At 37.3% G+C, this 20636-nt stretch overlaps 1 protein-coding gene across 7 annotated transcripts in view; it reads right to left on the reverse strand.

Annotated features, from left to right (window-relative positions):
• Nucleotides 1-739: 739 nt before the first annotated feature.
• CEP120 (centrosomal protein 120) overlaps nt 740-20636 on the reverse strand; it is a 121476-nt gene continuing 101579 nt past the window's right edge. For 5 of the 7 annotated variants that reach the window (XM_038551974.1, XM_038551976.1, XM_038551975.1 and 2 more), the window contains 3 exons: nt 18750-18848; nt 6737-6882; nt 740-3614 (listed from right to left, as the gene is read on the reverse strand). In XM_038551974.1, coding sequence (XP_038407902.1) covers nt 3380-3614; nt 6737-6882; nt 18750-18848 — 480 coding nt within the window. In that variant the 3' untranslated portion in view covers nt 740-3379. Of the gene's footprint in view, nt 3615-6736; nt 6883-14686; nt 17178-18749; nt 18849-20636 lie in introns of those variants that run through there. The other 2 variants (XM_038551977.1, XM_038551978.1) reach the window with 2 other exon arrangements.

Below are 20636 nucleotides of genomic sequence, written 5' to 3' on the forward strand. Positions count from 1 at the left end.
TATAGGCAGGGCTGTGCAACCATTCCCACTCTACCTAATCCAGAACATTTTCATCACAAACAAATTCTGTCCCCCCTCAGCACTCACTCGTTCTCAGTCTCTGCCCCAGCCCCTGGTAATCTGGACTCACTCTGTCTCACAGCATTTGAAGCACAGTTTTGAAAAGCATGACAGTGCAACAAAAAATAGTCCTCGACTTCAGCAGGACCTGGGGCCGAAGGTCAGAAGAGCCTGTTTTCCTAGCATCTCCATCACAGTTAATTTTTTATGTCTTTTGACTGGGAAACCATACAGAATCTTTCCTTATTTCTTCATGACTACAACAAGTACTCAGTGACTACATGTGGCAGGCATTATTTTAGTCCTGGCAGATGGCAGAAAATAAGCTGGACCTGTTGTCTGTCCTCACTGAGCATACTTTGTGGTTAACCATGCTTCTCATTATTGCAAAACTCGGCAAAACATGGGGGCAGCATGCACTTTGGATATGATGCCAGGGGCCTGACCCATGCCTGTATCAGTAAGTCATTGCCAGCACCATGGGATTGCTCAGGGCTGTTACAGCAGAACATTTTTCACCTTTTACGACAAGTGCTCATCCCTGCTTAGGAGGTAATTGATAGTTAAGACTGGAGCTATCGTCTTAATAGATTGACATGTTATACCCTTATTTTAGCCTTCTGGATCTGTTACCACTTCATTCACCATCTGATAAAATGTATACCATAGGAACTGGTTATAGAAAATTACTTCAGGTTTTTTATTATTTCCAGTTTTAAATACTTCACTTACATAAATGCCCAGAATAGCCAAAGCCTAAGATATAGAAAGTGGATTAGTGGTCACCAGGAGCTAGGCAGAGGGGAGCATGGGGACTGACTTGCTAATCCCCATGGGGTTTCCTTTGGGGTTGATGAAAATGTTCTAGAATTATATCGTGGTGATGGCTGCACAATCATGAGAATATCCCTAAAAACCATAGAATTGTATCCTTTAAAAAAAGTGAATTTTGTGGTTGTGAACTTTATCGATTAAAAAAAAAAAAATCAAGTTGGCTATTCAGTAAAGGTGGACCTAATGGTACAAGAGGCCAGGTTTTAAAATTCACCACACAGCTCACAGAAAACCATTTTTCAGACTGCAAGAGCAGGCAATGTGTGCTGGGTACTGAGCAGTGACATTCAGGTTGGGCAGCATCTGGACAGAACAGTATGTGGGCAGCAAAGTCACTGGTCAGACTGGACTGATGTCTGCCCCAATATGTCCTTGAAACTGACTCCAACTCCCACATCTGGAAGTGGGATAGAAATTACTGGGCTGCACAGGCAAAGGAACTCTTCAGGTTTACAGATAAGGTACCCCGTCAACCAGGATAACCTGACAGATCCTTCCATGGGTGAGGGAGGGTGTGCCAGCCTCAGGAGAGAGACTGTCCGTGTCAAGGAGCCACAAACATCTGCGAGGTACGATACCTGTGAGGTACGAAACCTCATGGTGCGATAACCTGAGGAAAAGAGTAATGAGGAACCTGACAACCCCCCCTTCATTCATCTGTTGTGGCAACCCTCAACTCGCAAACACTCAGAGTAACTTGGAATACCCAGGATCCTTACACAGGACATGGCTGTTGCTGAGGGACTACCAGAAGGATTTAAAACTTCAGATGTACCCAACTGTCAAGCCTATAGAAATAGGGGCCACAGCAGCCCCTTAGAGCGGCTGGAAGTGCCAGTCACCTGCTGATTCTGCGGAGAAGCAGAAGTCACAGACTGCTCAGCTCACCGGGCGCAGGACTGTGACTTTTTATTTAAGTTACGGAGCAGGACATGGCCTGACAGAGGGGCAAGTGAACCACACACCGGTCAGAAGAGTCCTTTCTGTTTCTCCGGATCCGAGGCCCCCTCTAGTGTTGGGAAACAGTCACACGGGGCGCATAAAGCAGGTGAAGGGCCCAGTGCCATTTACTGCCCAGAGACCTCCAGAAGTTCATGTGGCAGGAGAATCAGCGAGACAAAGGTCTAACCATAATTAATATTTCACATTCCTGCTGTAACTCATGTAGCCCTTAATCTCTCACTCAGTCATTTAGTTCTCTGTTATTTACTGCTGGGTTGTTTTAAGAAGGTTAATACTTTGTTATTAAGGAAACAAAACATATAATGCTTACAGGGCTTTCCTTTCCTCCAAAAAATATACCTCTTTGAAAACAATAGAAAACTATCATGTTTCCAAACAGCCTATTCTGCTTTTTTGGAAACATGCTTTTTGGAAGTTCTTCGTGAGTGCTATATGTTTCCTAAAGTACATTTAAATTTATTATATTTGGGAATCAGAAGTTTTAAACTACATCTATCTTAAGACTCAGATAATCTGTGAATTTGCTAACAAACCCTGTAAAAGGAGATGGAAAGTGTCGCCCTGAGGGCAAATGCTGTGAAAACAATGCACAGGAATTCTAAGAAGTTTGTAGACACAGGGCAGGACAGAAATCCAATGACTTAATCTTGGGTACTTTAAAAGCCAATTGATTAAAATTAGGGGGAATACAAAATAGTCGTTTTTCCGCGCTTCTTTCTCAGCAGAAGCCTTTGTGTCTGTCTTCCTGTTACATTACAAAGGGTCTGGGTTAACAACAAGCATTACTCGTATTGGAAAATAAAAAATCCATCTTTTCAAGAAAACAAAATAATACAATCTTGGAAAGAGATGGGCAGACAAGTACTTTTTTCAACTATGACTTTCATTTTCCTGAAAGGAGCACAAGGAAAATATGGAAATTCAATGGGTATTGAAACATGTTCACTCTGTATTAGCTTTATTTAAATTAATCCCTAGTTTATCATTCAGATCTTTCAGCTTCTCTGCATTGATCCTGCTTTCTGTTTTCAAACTTGTCACATGCAAATGTTATAAGTTAAAAACTCAGACTGTCTAAAGTGAAAAAAAAATTGTTTACAATTGGCCTCAACTTTTGAGATAGCTATATTCAAATGAATAGGACGCAGCATTTTTAAAGTGCAAAATATACTCTTTTGGCTCAACATGAAAAATTATACAACTAGAAATTACTGCAGTCATTTCTCTAAGGACAAATCTCGTGAAAAGCTGTTTTGAAAGTTAGCCATGAAATTATAAATTATGAGAAACACTGAAAAGTCATTTAAAATGAGTGTATAAAATGCAATTACAAATAAAACCAGAGTGGGAGAGGTAGCATACAGTAAATAAAATCAAATAAATACTGTACAATAACATACAAAATTTTGCTTATAAAAAATTGAAAATTGATTTTGAAACATCCATTTTCCCTTCTTTCGAGGGTTTTACAATGAAATTAAAATTTAGGCCTGGAGTCTCTGTAAAGATTTTCCAAATGTTATTAATTACTGGCATTGTTTTTTGCCAAAACCTCTCTGATCTGTCGGTCTAATTCACTTATTATTCGATCCTCGTGATTATACACACCCGTCCTCATCAAAGTATCCCTTTCTTCTATGAGTCGAGTCAAATAATCATCCAAACCTTCTTCCAGGGCATTGCCACGTGGGCTGTCCATTTTTCCGCTTGCAATCTCTCTGGAATCCTGGTACTGTTTCTGTTCCTGCTGCCTTAACCTGAGAAGTCAAGAACAAATGCCACTCTAGCAAGCAACAAGTGGTGTTCTGGTTTTTGATTTTTTTTTAGTTAATACCATTTTAAAAAATGATTTAATGGTAAATTATGCCTGTAGTATTATTTTTAGGAAGACCACAAAAGCCAGTCTTCTACTCGGCTAGCCAGAGTTAGCATGCTCATAAAAGACAGTTTTGAAAACAATACTTGTTTTTCTAATTGCAAAATATATAATAAAAACTGCAGTTCTAGCAATGTGTAAAACAGAAAATAAGACTGTGACTATCTTATCCAGAGATAAGCATTCAAAGTAATAATTCTCGTATTTTTCAATTAAAAAATGCACATGCATCTTAAATATTTTTCTAAAAAATTAGCGATAGGATATAGGCAAAGCTGTATACTACTTTTTTTCACTTACTGGTACAATGAATGTTTTCCTACATTTTTATGTGTCTTGTAAAGGGTGTCACAGCATTCTTTCACTTGGATGTACCCTTACTTAACCATCCTTTATTGCTGGTCTTTAGGCTGTTAGTAAATCCTTGTTTTTGTAGTTTTGAACAAAATTTTCTTAAGGCACTCAACAAATACCTATTTGTTCCAAACAGTGCTAGGAGTTTAGGATACTGCAGTGACTCAAGAAAACTCTATTACAGAGCTTACATCACTAAGTATTTATGGAAAGTGACATTGCTTCGACGTGAACGCCCCTCTCAGAGGCATGTACATTTTAAGACTTTGTATGTTTGGGATGTCTCATCCAGGAGCCAGAGAACAGAAAGCAGCTACCACACTGGGATTTGGGTATTTCCAATCGAATACTGTTAATCACATGGCCTTATGAATGTTCAGCATACTTAGTGTACTTTCCTAGGTGATAGTAACACCAACTTGGGACAGTGGAGTACGTTTTAATCTAACTGAAAATGTACAATTAAGAGATAACTTCATACTCTTCTATGCAAGTGGCTACAAAAATGTTTTAATTTGCAACTACTCCTAAATTTTATCTTTATAAAATAAGAAGGATGAAGCAGTTGAGTCTAAGCCCCTGCTTCTGGATGGTCTTCAGAATAAGTATGCCAACGAGGACCAAATCCACTTCTAAATTTCTGCAGAGTTGGGGAGAGGCAGAGGAGCCTGTGAGGAGAGTCCTGCTCTAACAAACAAGGAGGACTGGGCACCGGAAAGGGTACAGGACTGTTGATAGTATGGCACTTTGGTGTGTTCAGGTGACCCTCTCAGATCCCCACAAAAGAACAGGAAACTGAATTATTGAGTCCAAGAAGGACCTCAAACACCTCCATCTGTTCTAAGACAAAAAGCCTAAGTGTCATAAAAGCACTGTGCTTTGGGACTGGGGTGGCAATCAAGTGGTTAAACGGGATAGTTGTACAAATTAGAGCAATCAGTATGGACGATCCCTCTACTTTAATTCTTACAGCTTTCTTGGAGAAAGAGGTCCGCTATGCAAACTAATAATATACAACATCAAACTATGTATGAAAAAGCCCAACCATGTTCTTGTTCATCTGTTTATGCATTTAGGATAAACAGAATTTTTACACAAGTGATAGATTATCCCTACTCTATACATACGACAGCAACATTTTAGAAGGCAAGGATCACATTATTTATAACATCTTCCATGTCTACAGCACTCTGTGGACACCAATTATCTGCTGAATAAAAAGAGAAAGATAGCCAAAATTGAGCCCTGTAGATGGCACTTGACCTTTTCCAATGGATATTGGAAAAGACTAATATACTAATGTATATTAGTATTGTAAATACTGAAAAGACCTGATAGAGTAAATGCAGGTGTCAAATGTAGGTGATATGGACTGAATTTTGTACTCCCCATAGTTAGTATGCTGAAGCTCTAACCCCTAATGTGATGGTATTTGGAGAAAAGGCCTTTGGGAGATGATGACGTTTAGATAAAATCATAAGGGGACCTCATGATGGGATAGCAGTCTCATGAGAAGAGTCACAAAGGAGATTGCTCCCTCGCCCCAGTGTGGCAGCTATGGATAAGCCAGCAGGTCCTCACGGAATCTAACCATGCTGGCAGGTAGATCTAGAACCTGTAGCCTCTAGAACTATGAGAAAATTTCTGTTGTTGAAGCCACCTAATCTATGGTGATCAGTAGCCCAAGCTAAGACAGTAGTCTTTGCTGAAACAAAAATACTAGTGTCATGATAAACTCAGTTAAAAAGTCTTCCCCCAAATTCCCCTCCAAAAAGAACTTTTTACGCTGCTTGCTAATGATAGTTTTTCTAACATAAGATACTGCTGAAATTGTCACTAAGATGAACATGACATTACTAAGAACTACAGTGTTGATAATTAAAAATATAGCCATAGGAACACCTGGGTGGCTCAGCTGGTTAAGCATCTGATTGTTGGTTTTGCTTCAGGTCATGATCTCAGGGCTGTGAGATTAAGCCTCGTGTCATGCTCTGCACTCAATGTGGAGTCTGCTTAAGAATCTCTCCCTTTCCCTCTCCCTCTGGGCCCTCCCCACACTGACTCTTTCTCTAAAATACATATTTTTTTTAATTGCCATAAAATCATATTTGTACTCCGGCTCCATGACCTTGGTACTTAAATCTCTAATCAGCAGGTTCTTCGTCTCTAAATGGGGTATCTTCCTCAAAAAAAGTTGCTTTCAAGATAAATGCTTTCTTCTTTTTTTTTTTTTTTTTTTTTATTATATAGTACCTGGCACACACTAAGGGCTGAATAAGTATGAGTAATTTAGGATTAATAATATAAATAGGTTTTAAGTAATATTTTAGGTTATTAAAATTTCAGTATAATCAATTACTTTGAAATAGTAACAACAATCCTACAACAGTCACACAAAATAAAATTTAAAGTACACTATGAATAGGACTGAGAAAGCTAAACACAGCTACACTCATGGCAATAAATTGAGTGTAATGGTCTTCAGTGTAGATGTCTGATTCTGTCAGTGCCCTGACTACACTAGGTACGTGATCTCCTTTATTCTTGATGGCCCTGACATGGAATCCGCCCTGGACCAATGGCTGAGAGGTTCTCTTACTGAAACTTGTTTCTGTATAGAAAAAAGGGGGCCTTTTTTGGTTATCATACCTGTTTAATTCATTCCTTATATCCAACAACTCTTGTCTCTCGGTCTTCACCGTATCTTTTTCCTCTGCAGCCAGGTAACGTAGTCTCATCTGTTCCAATTCTTCCTGCTGTTTTTTGAGACGAGCCATTTGACTTTCTTGTTCCCGCTTGAAAGAAAGAAACAAGCCAGAACTCTGATGTTTTAGTGGTAAATCTACTTTGCAGGACCTGGACTTGCGATCATAATCCTATTAGTACCTATCATGATGCAGCCTTGCGCTGTACTTCTGAGTCACATACTACCTTGAAAGGCCAAGGTTCTCCTGAAAAGTTGTGTTGTCTAGTAAGCTACAATGATTCCAGGCCCAGTCAGTGAAGGTTAGCTAAATACTATAAGGTAACAGAAGGTGAAGGCAGGAAAATGAGTTGCCACAAGGACCAGTGGTAAAAGCACCTAAGAAATGGTTAATTATACAAAGATATGCCATGAAAAATGGAATTATCTGTCTTCACCTCGTCACTAATTCTACTTCCACCTTTGGTAATAATATGCCTTTCTCCTTTTATCTCTAAGTTTACACAAGAATCTCTACACAAATGATAAAATTTCTTTAAAAAACAAACGTGCAACCTTCTACAATATGGATATTCGATAATTTATTCAACCGGTCTCTCAATAGCAGACTTTGGGTACTACAAGCAACACTGCGGTAAAACATCCTATCATCTAACAGAGTTAGCTCATGGTTCTTTGAACATATTTCTTAAGGGACAGGTGCTTTTCTTTCTTTCGGACACAACTCCCATAGGGGAGAGTTAGTAGGTATATGTCGTTCTCTTTTTCCAACATAAACATTTTCTGAATAATGGTAAAATGCCAGATGACAAATGTCCATTGTGCTAACATTTTACAAAGCAAACTACTCCATGCAGATCAAGAAACAGAAGGTATTCAGAACCCCAGAAATCCCTCTGTGCTTCCTCCCAGCCACTAACCACTCCTTAAGGTAACTACTACCCTAATTTCTAATACCACAAATAAATTTTGACTGCTTGAATTTCATAGCAATGGAATTGTATGTATTACTTTGTGTTTGGCTTCTTCAAGTTAGTAACATTGTTTTGCAGATTCATTTGTATTTGGTATAGTTGATGACTGCCATTACTACACAGTATTATATTGGATGAATATGTAATCTATTCATTCCACTGTTAAGGGACGTTTGGTTACTTTGTAGTTTTGTTCTCTAATGCTGATGTGAACATGACTGGACGTGTCTATGAGCCCATGTTTGTATGCCTTTCTATTGGGTATGTACCTAGGATTCAATCAGAAGGGCCCTAGGGGAGGAGAATTTCAGTTTTAGTAAGTACTGTCAAATAGTTTTCAAAGTAGTAGTACTCATTTATACTTCTCTGTGAGCACTCTAATGCTCTGTATTTTTACCAGCATTCGGTAATATAACTTTTTTTTTTTTTTTTTTGCCATTTAAACCATTCTGATAGGTTATGCGGTGATATCTCACTGTAAATTTATTTTGCACCTTTTTCAAAACCTAATTAGGTTGAACATGGTTTAATATTTTTAATGGCACTCTTTTGTAAAGTTTCTGTTCAACCATTTGGCACTTGGCTCTATTTGGCTATGTGTTTTTCCTTACTGCTATATTCATAGTTCTTTATATATATAGGAGTAAGTCTTTTGTTGGTTGAATTTCAAATATTTTCTACTAGTTTGGTCTTGTCTTTTCATTCCTGTAAGGATATTTGACTTAATTTTAACATAGTCCAAATTTATCTTTTTTTTTTTTTTAAGATTTTATTTATTCATGAGAGACACACAGAGAGAGGCAGAGACACAGGCAGAGGGAGAAGCAGACTCCTCACAGGGAGCCCGATGCGGGACTCCCAGACCTTGAGATCACGCCCAGAGCTAAGGCAGAAGCTCAACCACTACGCCACCCAGGGGTCCTTTATCTATTCTTTTTTGGCTAGTGCCTTTTATGTACAATTTAAGGGAATTTTTGCCTGCCTCAGTCTTGAAGCAACTCTTGTATGAAGATGTTCTTTTATACCATCTTGAAGGTTCATTTAGATCAATTCATATGCAGTTGGTTTTAAGTATGTGTGAGATCAAGTTTCTTTTATTCCCCCCCCCCCCCCCCCCATATAGAGCTCCAACTGACATGGCAACATTACTAAAAAAATATCTCCTACTGCTTGGCAATAACACCATTCACACACTTCTGTCTATATATATATATATATATATATATTTGGGTTTGTTTATGGACTCTCTAATGTGATTGATTTCTGTCCTTGCATTAAATCATACTGCCTTAATACCGTAACTTTTAAAATAATAACTCTTGATAAGTGATGGTATAAGTCTTCTACATTTTCATATAAGTCTCAGTTTCTATGACTAAAAAAACAGGCTCCTGGGATTTATGATTATGCTTAATCTTCTGAATACCTTGGCCAAAACCTTTATCTTTATAATACTGAGTCTTCAAACAGTAAACATTGTCTATTTCTTTAATTATTTAGATCTCATTTAATTTCACTTAATACTTTATAATTCTCTTTATACTAAGGTAACAACTTTCTTAGAATATGCTCCTAGGTATTTCTTCTTTTTAGATGTTATAGTAAATGGCAGAGTTTTTAGATTCTCATTTTCTAATTGGCTCTGGTACAGAGAATTAATGTTGATATTACATACTGATTTGGTTTCCAGCAAACTTGCTAAACTCACTTAATTCTACTAAGTCATTACATCTCCTGTCTTGATATGCTGTATTTCTTGGTTCAAAACATTTTCTAATTTTGCTTGTGGCTTTCAGTTTAGCTATGGGTAATTGGAAGTATACTACCTTATTTTCAATCATTTGGGGATATTCTCTTTTCATTAGTAATTTCTAGCTTAATCTCCCTGTGGACAGAAGATACTCTAAATTACAATCTTCTGAAATTTGTTGAGTAGTCTGATCTTGCGTATGAGCAATGTGGCTACGTGGTCCATGTGTACTAGAATACATGTTTAGACTTTTCTGATGAAATACTCTACATATACCAAGGGTTGTGTTGTCTATCCTAAATCTTTACTAATTTTCTTGTTTGCTCTATCACTTGCCAAGAGTTACAGTAAAATTACCATTATGAACTTGTCTACTTTACTTTTCCTTTTAGTTTTTTTTTTTTTAAAGTTTACTGAACCATAGTAGAAAGCTCTCGAAGGAGGGGATCCAAGATGGTTGCCCCTTTTTAATTCTCAACACATTGCTTTATATGAATCTGTGGCTATTGCCAGGTACACACAGAACATGTAGAAATGTTGTCATCTTCCCAGTGAATTGATGAACAATTTACGGCAACGCCTCTTGCCCTGAAGTTTACTTTGCCTGATACAAGTAGTGCTAGACCATCTTTATGATTAGTATTAATATGATAGATACTTTTCCCTTTTCAAAATTTATCCATTCTGTATCCTTAGATTTAAGCTGTGTCCCTTCTAAGTAGCATTCTGCTATATTTTTTAGTTTTTCATGTAATATTTGTCTCTAATAACAGTATTTAGTCCATTTATATTTAAAGCAATTGGTGATATAAATGGTTTAAATCTTTGTGTTAGGATGATCTATGTTTGATCCCTCTTTTTGATGTTATTCTCTCCTCTGGTCTTTTTTTTTTTAGTTAATCCTTTGTCATTCCATCCCCCACCCCCACCCCATCAGCTGCTTAGTCATTTTCACTGTCCTTTTAGAAATAATACAGATCAGGACGACTTTGACAACTTCACAAATAATGGAACATACTTGCAACATTTTAATTCTATTTGTTCCTTCGTATCTTTTCTACTTTTGTTCTTCTGGATTTTTGTCCTGAATTTTATTTCTACATATATCTTAAACCCAACCAATGCTGTGAGTGTTGTTTCCTCCCATCAACAACTATTTATTCTCCTGTTTTCATCTGGGATCATTTTCCTTCTGCCTAGAGAAAACCTATTTTTACTTTAGGTTTACCATGACAGTCTCCCAGTTTTCGTTAAGTCTGAAAAGTCTTATGTTACTGTTCTTTATGAAGAACACATAGAACGTGAGGTTGGCAGTTAATCCTCTGTCAGTACTTCAAGGATGTTATGAATTCCTATGCTGCTGTGGTAAAGTCATCTGACAGTCTTACTGTTGCTTCTGTGAAGGCCAAGTCTTCCTGTACTCCCATCCCTTAAGGTTTTCACGGTGCTTTTTTGACAACTTTACTATGATGAATCTAGGTACTGTTTACCTCATATTTATCCTGCTTAGGGTTCATAAATATTCTTGAATCTATAAACTGATACCTTTTTCACTTTTAGAGAATTCTCACCTAGTCTGTCTTAAAATACTCCCTTCTCTCCCATTCTGATGTCTTCTGAGGGCTTGCTGGAGTCTTAATATTTGTGTCTCCTCCAAATGCATATTGGTTTCCCTTTTTGAAAGGTAGTATCATACTGCTTTACTGTTATGAAAAATCTACATTAGTACCAGTTTTTGCTAAACAAATCCTAAGAGGATTTTTACTACTAGGAAAAATCTATTTCCATACTAATGTAGGTCTTTTGTAAAAGCTAAGTGGTGTAACACCAACTGTGGGGAAGTTGGGGATACTCTCTGCTTTGCATTATTTCGACTTCCAATAAGTTTCACAGGAACTCTCTACTTTCAGATAGCTGGAGAAATGTGTGTAATGAAACCTAATCCTCATTTTGAGCTGTTAGGGGATGGGGCCTTTGGGAGGTAATTAGTTCATGAAGGCGAGCCCTCATAAATGGGATTATTGCCCCTATAAAGGAGACCCCGAGTGCTCACTGGCCCCTCTACCACATGAGGACACAGCAAAAAGGTTGCCATTTATGAACTTGGAAGCAGGCCCTCACTAGATACAGAATCTGACCATGCTGGCTGCCACCTTGATCTTGGCCTTCCAGCCTCCAGAACTGTGAGAAACCAATGTCTGTTGTTTGTTAAGTCTGTGGTATTTCGTTATGGCAGCCCAAATGGTCTTAGACAGGGTACATAGTTACACACACACACACACACACACACACACACAAGGCAGTCTCATTCTCTATGCCACATGTTGTTCATGTTCTTTGCTATAGTTTCCATCTTCCCCCCCAGCTCCCACTTTCAGTTCGGATGCTTTTTTATTGACTTCAGTTTATATATGCTTGGTTCCTATATCCAATCTGCTATTAATTCATCTATTGAATTTTATACTGCATTTAAAATCCTTTCACATCTAGAATTTCTGTATCATTCAGAAGATTTCAATTCTCTACCATCATTGTCCATCATATCACCTTTTTTCTAGAACAGAGTGATAGCTGTTATTTTAAATTTGGCTTCTAGTGATTTGAAAATCTAGATTACCTATTGACTTACTTCTATTGAGCAAGAGACCTAAAAACCATGCAAGTGGTTAATAAAAGATGCTCCAAAGTAGTAATCATGGATTATGAAAATTGAAGCCACAAAGTGATAATATTTCAGACCCACCAAACTGGAAAAAATTAATGCATGTTATAATAGCCAAATGTTGGACATGGTATGAAGAATAACAATTACACATTACTCCTGGGAGCTGAAAAGTTGTACAACCACTTTGGAAAGTAATTTGGCCATATTTAGCAAAGCAGAAGAAATCAGTGAACCCTATTACCAGAAACACCAGTTTTCAAAATAAATACTAGAGAAACTCAGACACATACAAAAATCTTCATTGTTGTCTTATTCTGTTAAAAAAAAATCCACTGAAAAAGGACCGGATAAATCATGCTACATTCATATATTGGTTTTGAATGAAGCCAATGAAGATGAACTACAGCTTCTTTCCTCAAAGTAGCTAAATCTTAAAAGCAATTTTGAGTCCTATAAGGTAGACAACAGAATTATTCAAAGAAAATGATCTCATCTATGTAAAGTTGAAAAACATAAAAGTAAAGGAAAGCAAAGGAAAAATAAATACCAAATTTAAGCAGTAGTCACCTCTGGAGAGGATGCAGTTGAGAAAAGGCATACAGATCCTTTTCTCTAAAGCACTGATAATGCTGTTTCTTAAAATAGAAGGTGGGGGTTGCAGTTGTTTAAGAATCGTATTCCGTTTTTTTCTTTTCTTCCTCTTTGTACTGTTAGGATGTGTATCTTTCAAAAAGTAATTATTAAAAAAGGAAAAGAAAGCTCAACAAAAATACACCAAAATGTTAACAATGGCTGGGAGGGGATTATGGTGACTGGCGATTATTATTTTCTGTGTTAGGCAGTGTTGCAAAATGTGCATTTGTTTACAATTAGCAATGTTTTTCATGACAAGCAGAAGAAAGTAACACTAAAAGCCAATTTATAGTTTTAGGTTACTCTATAAAATTGTAACATTATAAAACTTGAAACATTCTAGTTCTGAAACATTGAAGAAAAGGCTTTAAATGCCTTGAATTTTTCTCCAAGTATATGGCATTAACAATAATCACACATACACGCACAAAAATTAGAGATTTAGAGAAAGAAATCCTCTCCATTGCCAGGTGCTCTGGTTAAAGGCTCCTCAATCAAGTGAGTATAATCTTTATTTTGCCTTAGCTGCCTATAAATCCAGGGAGGAGATGTAAACATGCATACACTAGACTAAACAGCGGCTAAAAAGTGGCCACTACTTACTCTCCCACTCACACATACCATGTAAGTCTGTGGGAAAAACTTACCACTAAACTAAGGAACTCAAGTAAAGTTTTCTGAAAATAACCCAGAGCTGACAAGGCAGTAGGAGGGCCTGGATGGTTTCAAGACACAGTTTTTAACCAAGACTTGGACCTCCAACTGTTTTCTTAAACAAAGATTTACATCCCATCCTTGGCTAAATTACTTATAAATTAATCAAATTAATTACCCTGAGTGGATAAGCAGGAGGCTGGACAAGATACTGCTGATGTCAGCCAATGAAGTCTGTGTTGTTTTAACTAAATATATCAGAGCTTAGTTTTAAACAGATCTACTGTGCACAAATATGGTAAGGGAACCATATCCTAACCCAAAATCTTAGTCCTGTTTCCTGTCCTGGGAACAGATGTACCTAGTTTTAATTGATCTGACATAATGAAACTGTTAGATTTTCTATAGCAACAAGTTCATACCTCTTCATGCTTCATTTTTTAAAAGTAGCTGCTTTTTATTCTACCCAATTATTTCCTAAGGTGACAAGGAATGTCAAGTAAGGCGACAATCTTGAGTATCTGAAGAACAAGGAAACTCAAGTGTTGGTTTTGGTTTAAAAATATTTCGATAATGTACCTTCGTGGACATGGGGGGAAAAAAGAAACTAATTTTCCCGTTAACTGTCTAACCATCAGAATTCTTTAAGATCTGTGCTATCCACTGTATCAAAGATACCAAATTCAGAATGTCTCGGTATCATTTCCTTATTTCTAAGTTAGGACCCACTTTATGTTCTATTTTGCAGCTGTTGCCTCCCCAGTTAGCAAGAAACAACACCAACAAAAACTACAGCTTGGAAACACAGATTTTTATGGTTGTAAAGCAGAAGAAAAGATTTTTTTCTAAGTCATTAGAAGAGTATGATTTTTTAATTCACAAATTGACTATACTGGGTCACCTTTGAGTAATGGAAATCTGTTTAAACATTCTTTTGGCAATAGGGACCAGGCATTAGATCTTATTTCCAAGCTTTACCAGCTGGGTTTTGTCATTAACATTTATTAACAATCTAAGATATGGCTTTCCCTGTCTAATCCATACTACACAAATGTTTTGTATGGCCCTCCAGAGGATTTTGCTGTGACAAATTACTGGCAGAGATTATAGCCCCGTGGCTATTGACCAGAAGCAATGTAAAATTAACATGGTACTAATCCAATTTAAACAAGAAGTTGCACAAACAATCCTCTGAACAAAAGCAGATAGAAGATTCCAATTTATATTTGAACACAATAAATGTGTTTTTAATAAAAAGTTCTAGAAAAAAAATTGTATTTTCACACATATGAATTGTGCCTATTTGACGAAGTTATTAATTTTAATCCTGCAAAAACATTTAGTGGCAGAGCACAATGCAGCATGGTAATCACAAAGGCTCTTGCATTTCTTCTTAAGTCGTCTGTAGAACATCAGTGATTCCTAGTGACCTCAAAGTTTGTTTACAGTATTGTTTCCAAAGCAGAAAGTTTGTGGGATAAGGAACAGAATTAGTCTGCAAGGAGGATCACTGTACTCGAAAGAACGGGACTATTTTCCTGAAGAAAGACTTTAGAGTTGAACCAGTAATGTAACATTGTTTATGTCTTAATACATAGAGTAACTCCAAGAGGAGCATCTGACTTTTGTGGTGACAGCCGCTCTCTTAGGAGGAACAAATAGCCAAAAATCACTTTGCCCAATGGTTTTTAGGTAGGAGGGTAGAAAATACACAGGAAGAAAGGATAAACGGAAAAGAATGAATGAAATGGGGAAAAGCAAGAAGACAGCAAAAGTGTACAAGGATGCCTGTAAAAGGAAGGGAGGGGCCAAAAGGGCAGCCTTTTCGTGACAATTATAATGAAATCTTGCTGCAGTAATCAAGGCATTTCCTTTGGAGAAACAAGTCCTCACTAATCAACAGCTAATACTTTTCTACCTTTTCATTACTGATTTTGGAAATGCCTTTCAATTCATTACCATTCTGAGTCTCTGAGCCTCCACCATGTAACTTTTCTTCAGCAGCAGGCACCATCTTCCACCCCTTCCCCATCTGGGTTTTAAGACTGAAAATGCTTTCAAATCTAATAGTAGTATTTGGAATGCTGTCTTTGAAACATTTCTCCCTTAGCTTTGAGGGACAAAATACACTGAGAAGCCCGTTGTCCTCTTACTTTTTTCTAACACGTCCTGTGTGTTACGTAGGCTCTAACTGCATTTGCACTTTTCACCACCCTGCTAGAGCCCGGGTTATCAGTCCTCCAAATTGGACAGAGGATTCCCAAGGGGTAGGGGACACTGCTCTGTGTGGAGCACAGGCTAGCTCTGTGCCACGGTACCCCGGGCTCTCAGTATTAAGCACATGCTGACAGATGAGTACAGAATGACCGACTCAATGCACTCTCCTCTCTTGATATGCCAGCTTGAGGAAGCTCTCCTCCTAACACTCAGCTTTATCTGCACGTTCAGGTATTTTTTTTCCTTCTATACAGTTTTCTAAAGAACAGCTATAAAACTATCATGTAAATACAAAGTATTGTTATTACTCAAACTATCCTGCCTGCTTCCCTATTGCTATTACTATATAACCACATCCACAGCTACCTGAGACTTAAAAAATCTGAAATTGTTGTTGGCTACTCTTTGTTAGAACATGTAGTCACAACCCCCTCCAATGTTTTTCTGTTTCAAAAATATCCATAAGCTCTTAACCAATTAGATCCCTGCTAGTTATTGACTAAAATCAATAACACTGAACACTAGTTTTAGCAGTTACCATGTATCATATCCAATGTACCAAACACTGTATTAAATACTGTATAAACCACTCATTCAATGCTCGGAACAACCTGTAATGAGAAATTAGTCTCCTGGTTTGTATGGTGAACAAAAATCAAAAGCAATTACCCAAGTCACAGAGGGTAGTTAAGAGGTACAACCAAATTCATTCAGCTCACCTCTCAGGACTCCAATGACAGGTTCTAAAACCACCATGTGTGCCACCTCTGAGACAATTTGGATCCTGTTACTTTTAACAACTACTCTAAACACATTACTTCCTTGCTCCCAATTCCTCAGGACTCCCCCTCTTTGTACCCTATGTAACCTAAGTAACTCGGCATCATGACTTTAGCTTCTTCCCACTCAAAGTCACTCAATTCTCTTCATCAGAGCTTGTCCATCTCACAGTCAGTTATGTCATTTCCCTGGCTGGGATGTGCCACACCAAGCATGCCTCAGTACTTTGTCAAAAATCCCTAAGGCTTTCCCTGGCATACTTTCTTCTTGAAATTCTTGAATTATTTGGCTTCTATGCAATAAAAAGATAATGATATAAAGGGTAAAGAGCCTGGGCTCCAGTCTGATGGCTCCAAAGCCTCCTGGCTGCCTTGCTCATGATCTGTGTGAGCAGGTGCACCTGACTTAACTGCTCTAAGTCTCAGTGTCTTTCATCTGGAAAATGGAAATAAAATCACCAGATCCAGAGGGATCTTGGTTAGGATTAAATGACATCAAGTGGGGAACTGGGAATCACAGTCATGATCACCCTCTTGCTCTCTAGCTGCTGCCTCTAACCAGCTCTCATTCCATTCTTCTGGAAACCAGAATGCTCAGTTCTGGCCACCATAGCTTAAATTCTCACCTCTGCAAGGGAGTCTTTCCTCTCTTCTTCAGCCCAATCATCCTCCCCACACCAGATCCATTCTTCTGACTGCTTGTTCACTTTCTCTCTGCAAAAGTTACAATGTCCAACTTTGCAAGTCCTATCGCCTTCTCGTCTTAATACTGGAAAACTCTTTTCCAGGCAGTAAAGCTTGAACCTTTGGCATCATTTTGACTTTCTACTCTGCATTATCATCAGGTAGCCTGTGCTATGCATAATTTACCAAAACCATGTTTTTTTGGTTTTTGCTGTAATTTACAAGAATCTGTGTGTCCTGTTCCCACTGAAGTTCCAGTCCTTATCCCCCGAAATGTTCTCTACAATGGGTCCTCCTCTGTGGTCCAAGTATAGTCTCTGCTTTCCAATGTCATGCCTGTTTGCCACAATCATTTCATCAGTTTATTTCCAACATTTCCCTCACTAACTGTCCTAAATAACGACCCACTCACTGGAGATCTATCTCAACTACCTCCTCTTCCATAGCACCTTTCTTAAGTGCAATTAAATATATATACTTTCCCCTCCTGATTACTCTGGATGCTAATTGTCAGGGGTCTTACTCCTAAATATAAATGTTGTACTTGTGATTTTCTTCCCTATTACTAAATTGCAAGCTCCCTGAGGGAAAGACTTCAGTTTTACATTCATCTATCAATCTAGGGCAGTAGCTTGAATGCAGGAGACCCGCAGTTACATTCATCTATCCTTAGTACTGTGAACTTTTATAAACTAGTCACTTTGTGTAATCTCAGCTCTTCCATGAGCTCTGTTAAAGCAAACTGTATTAGTTCTTCTCCTGAGGTCTTGTACATAACTCTCTAGGAGGGCAGGAAGTGATTAGCACAATACCACAAAGATATTTAATAGCATTTGATGGTCATGGAGACAGATGAAGAGAAATGTGAAAGGTCCTATGTGCCAAATTTCATTCAGAATAAAAGTGACCATTCAAAGAAAGGCAAAAGTTAGAATAAGCTAACCATTACTGACCCTTAAAATTGTTAGGACAAGTAGGCTGGATTCTAAAAAACCTTGCTCACATTTTATTTGATCTTACCCCAAAATAAGATTAATTTCTCCTGAGCCTTATGGCATTTGTTATCAAGGAATAGGAAGGAGGGGGAAAAAAGTAATTTAAGAAGCCAAAAAAAAAAAAAAAAAAAAAAATTCAGGAAACTACTATCACTTTTTAAACTCTTGAAAAATTATGCAAAACTGTGATTTCTTTTCTCTACTGAATAAATGTCTTAGGAATAACATTTAAAATAAGCTGTTACAGTGGAGGATATGTTAAAAATTTTCAGTTATTCCTGAAGTTCTCTCCTAAAATGTACTTTCAGTGGAAGGAATACTAAGAGAGAAAAAAAAAAGGCCATCTTAGAAGTCAAAGTAAAAGAAATTAATCCCAATTTTCTGGGAACGATAGTTGGCAACTTAAGAAAAAAATAAAAAAGACTTAATTTTTTAATTAAGAAAAGTCTTTTAAAGAGCCCCTAAACTCCTACTGTCAGAAATAGCCCGGGAGATTGAAATGTATGCATTTGAACATACGAGATATTGCCAAATACACATAACTTGTAAAGAATCAAGGGAAAAAGACATAAAAAGAACAATCCATCATCAGCTATAAACTACATACCTGTTTAAGTCTGGCAAGTTCTTTCAAAGCTCGTCCCCACTGCTGCTTGTAATGCAGTTTAGACTTAGTTGCAGATTCCAACTTCCTTTCAAGTTCAACCTAACAGTGATTAAAATCGTATCAAGTGAAACACTATACCACTGTGTACAATCACTGAAAGATAATATATACAAAGAGTCTGGCTTAAGAAAAGAGTTTATATAGTGTAACATACGACATCATCTAAAACTGTTATATAATTTACTATAAATATTATGGCACATGAACATTTTCTTGTTTAAAATATAGTCGTATTTTTACTGCCTAACAGCCTATACTAAAAAGAACCGAATCAGTCTTAACCTCCAGACAGTTACTATAAATGTATTAAAACGTGTATAGAGTGAAAAACAAATTCACTTTTTACAAAAAGCAGTTCTTACTGTTAGCATTCCAATTCAGCTGGCACTCTAAATCTGAGAAACCACGTTCTTCCTTTTGGAGTCCTATCATGACATGGAACTTGGTCTTATAACAAAAAGAGCGAGCAGAGATACTTTTCTAACTATATTTTGGCAAGAATCAGAGAATGCTGAAAACAGTGAAATGTTTTATCAGAAAGCAATTTACTAAGAAAGAGTACAAAGTGAAAAATATTTTAAGAATGTTAAAATAAACCCAAGAGTTGGAAAAATAATGCTCCTAATAACACTCATCTAACTTTTATTTTCTATTTTTCCTCAAATATATAAAGAAAAACATGAAAGTGATTCCATTAAAGAAATGGTTATTTATACTTGCAGCAGGCAATCTGTTGTGCATGAACTGAAGCCAACTTGGCTATGTTCTGGAATGTACTCTCTCAGTGTTTCAAACCAAGTACCAAACAAACTCATGAAGCCAACAGACAGTTTTAGTATTTAAGTGATAATGTAATAATATGCCTGAATTACAGTAAAATACTGTGACTCTAAACAGGTCTAAGTTTTTTATATCAAGTCTAGTTTTTCCCATACACACAACTCATGTTTTGCAGGAAAACAAACCAAAGGCACTCTCCCACAATTCAAACTCCAGAAAACTTACATGAAAATAAAATGAAAGGAAAAGCTGATTGCCAAATTCCCTTCACAAAAGACCAGAACATTCTCTGCAGTAATATATGACTTCATGGAGTCAAGGTCTTTTCTGCTTTACAAATCCCTGGTGCTTAGATATAAAGGTGTTGACATTTCACAACTAGACTGAGATGTCTTAAGTTGAATAATACTCTGAGATTATCAAAGATGATCTCTTCTACTTACTCCTCACAGATTTATACATATGACTTGGTAATTTAACAATAGGGCATTGGTGAGAGGACTAGCAACAATCTTTTTACAGCTCTGAGATAAAAGGGTAGTATTTAATTATAAAAGTGATCATGTCCATGGGTCTCGGAGAAGGTGTAGTAGTCTGGATGGGCCTAAGGATGAGGGTTAGGATGAGGATGAAGCCAGAGGGATCATGTATATCCCGGGGAAGGGCTCAACAGAGAAAGCAGGGCAGGTTTTAACAGTTTTGCCATAATTAGCAAAATAAGTCCCATTTGCGTAAGTTATTCACACTTAAATAAAAAAAAAAAATTGTCGTTAGCAAATTTCAGATACAAATCTCACTTCTAATTCATTCCTTTGGCCTAATCAAGATTCCTACCTTTATTTTTTTTAAGAATTCAAGTGCCTCTGTGATTCTTATGGCTACAGATAGGATATAATTCCAGGGCATTCACAGACCTCCTGTTAAGATGTCTCACTGTGAGTAGATGTGAAGCTTGGGCTCAACTGTACACTTATGTCATGAGCCAAGTTACAGATCTCTGACCTCCGGCTCTGCGCCTCCGAGAGCAGGCAGAAAGCACAGATCCAT

Source organism: Canis lupus, chromosome 11, assembly GCF_011100685.1.
Source record: "Canis lupus familiaris isolate Mischka breed German Shepherd chromosome 11, alternate assembly UU_Cfam_GSD_1.0, whole genome shotgun sequence".
Classification (NCBI taxonomy): domain Eukaryota; kingdom Metazoa; phylum Chordata; class Mammalia; order Carnivora; family Canidae; genus Canis; species Canis lupus.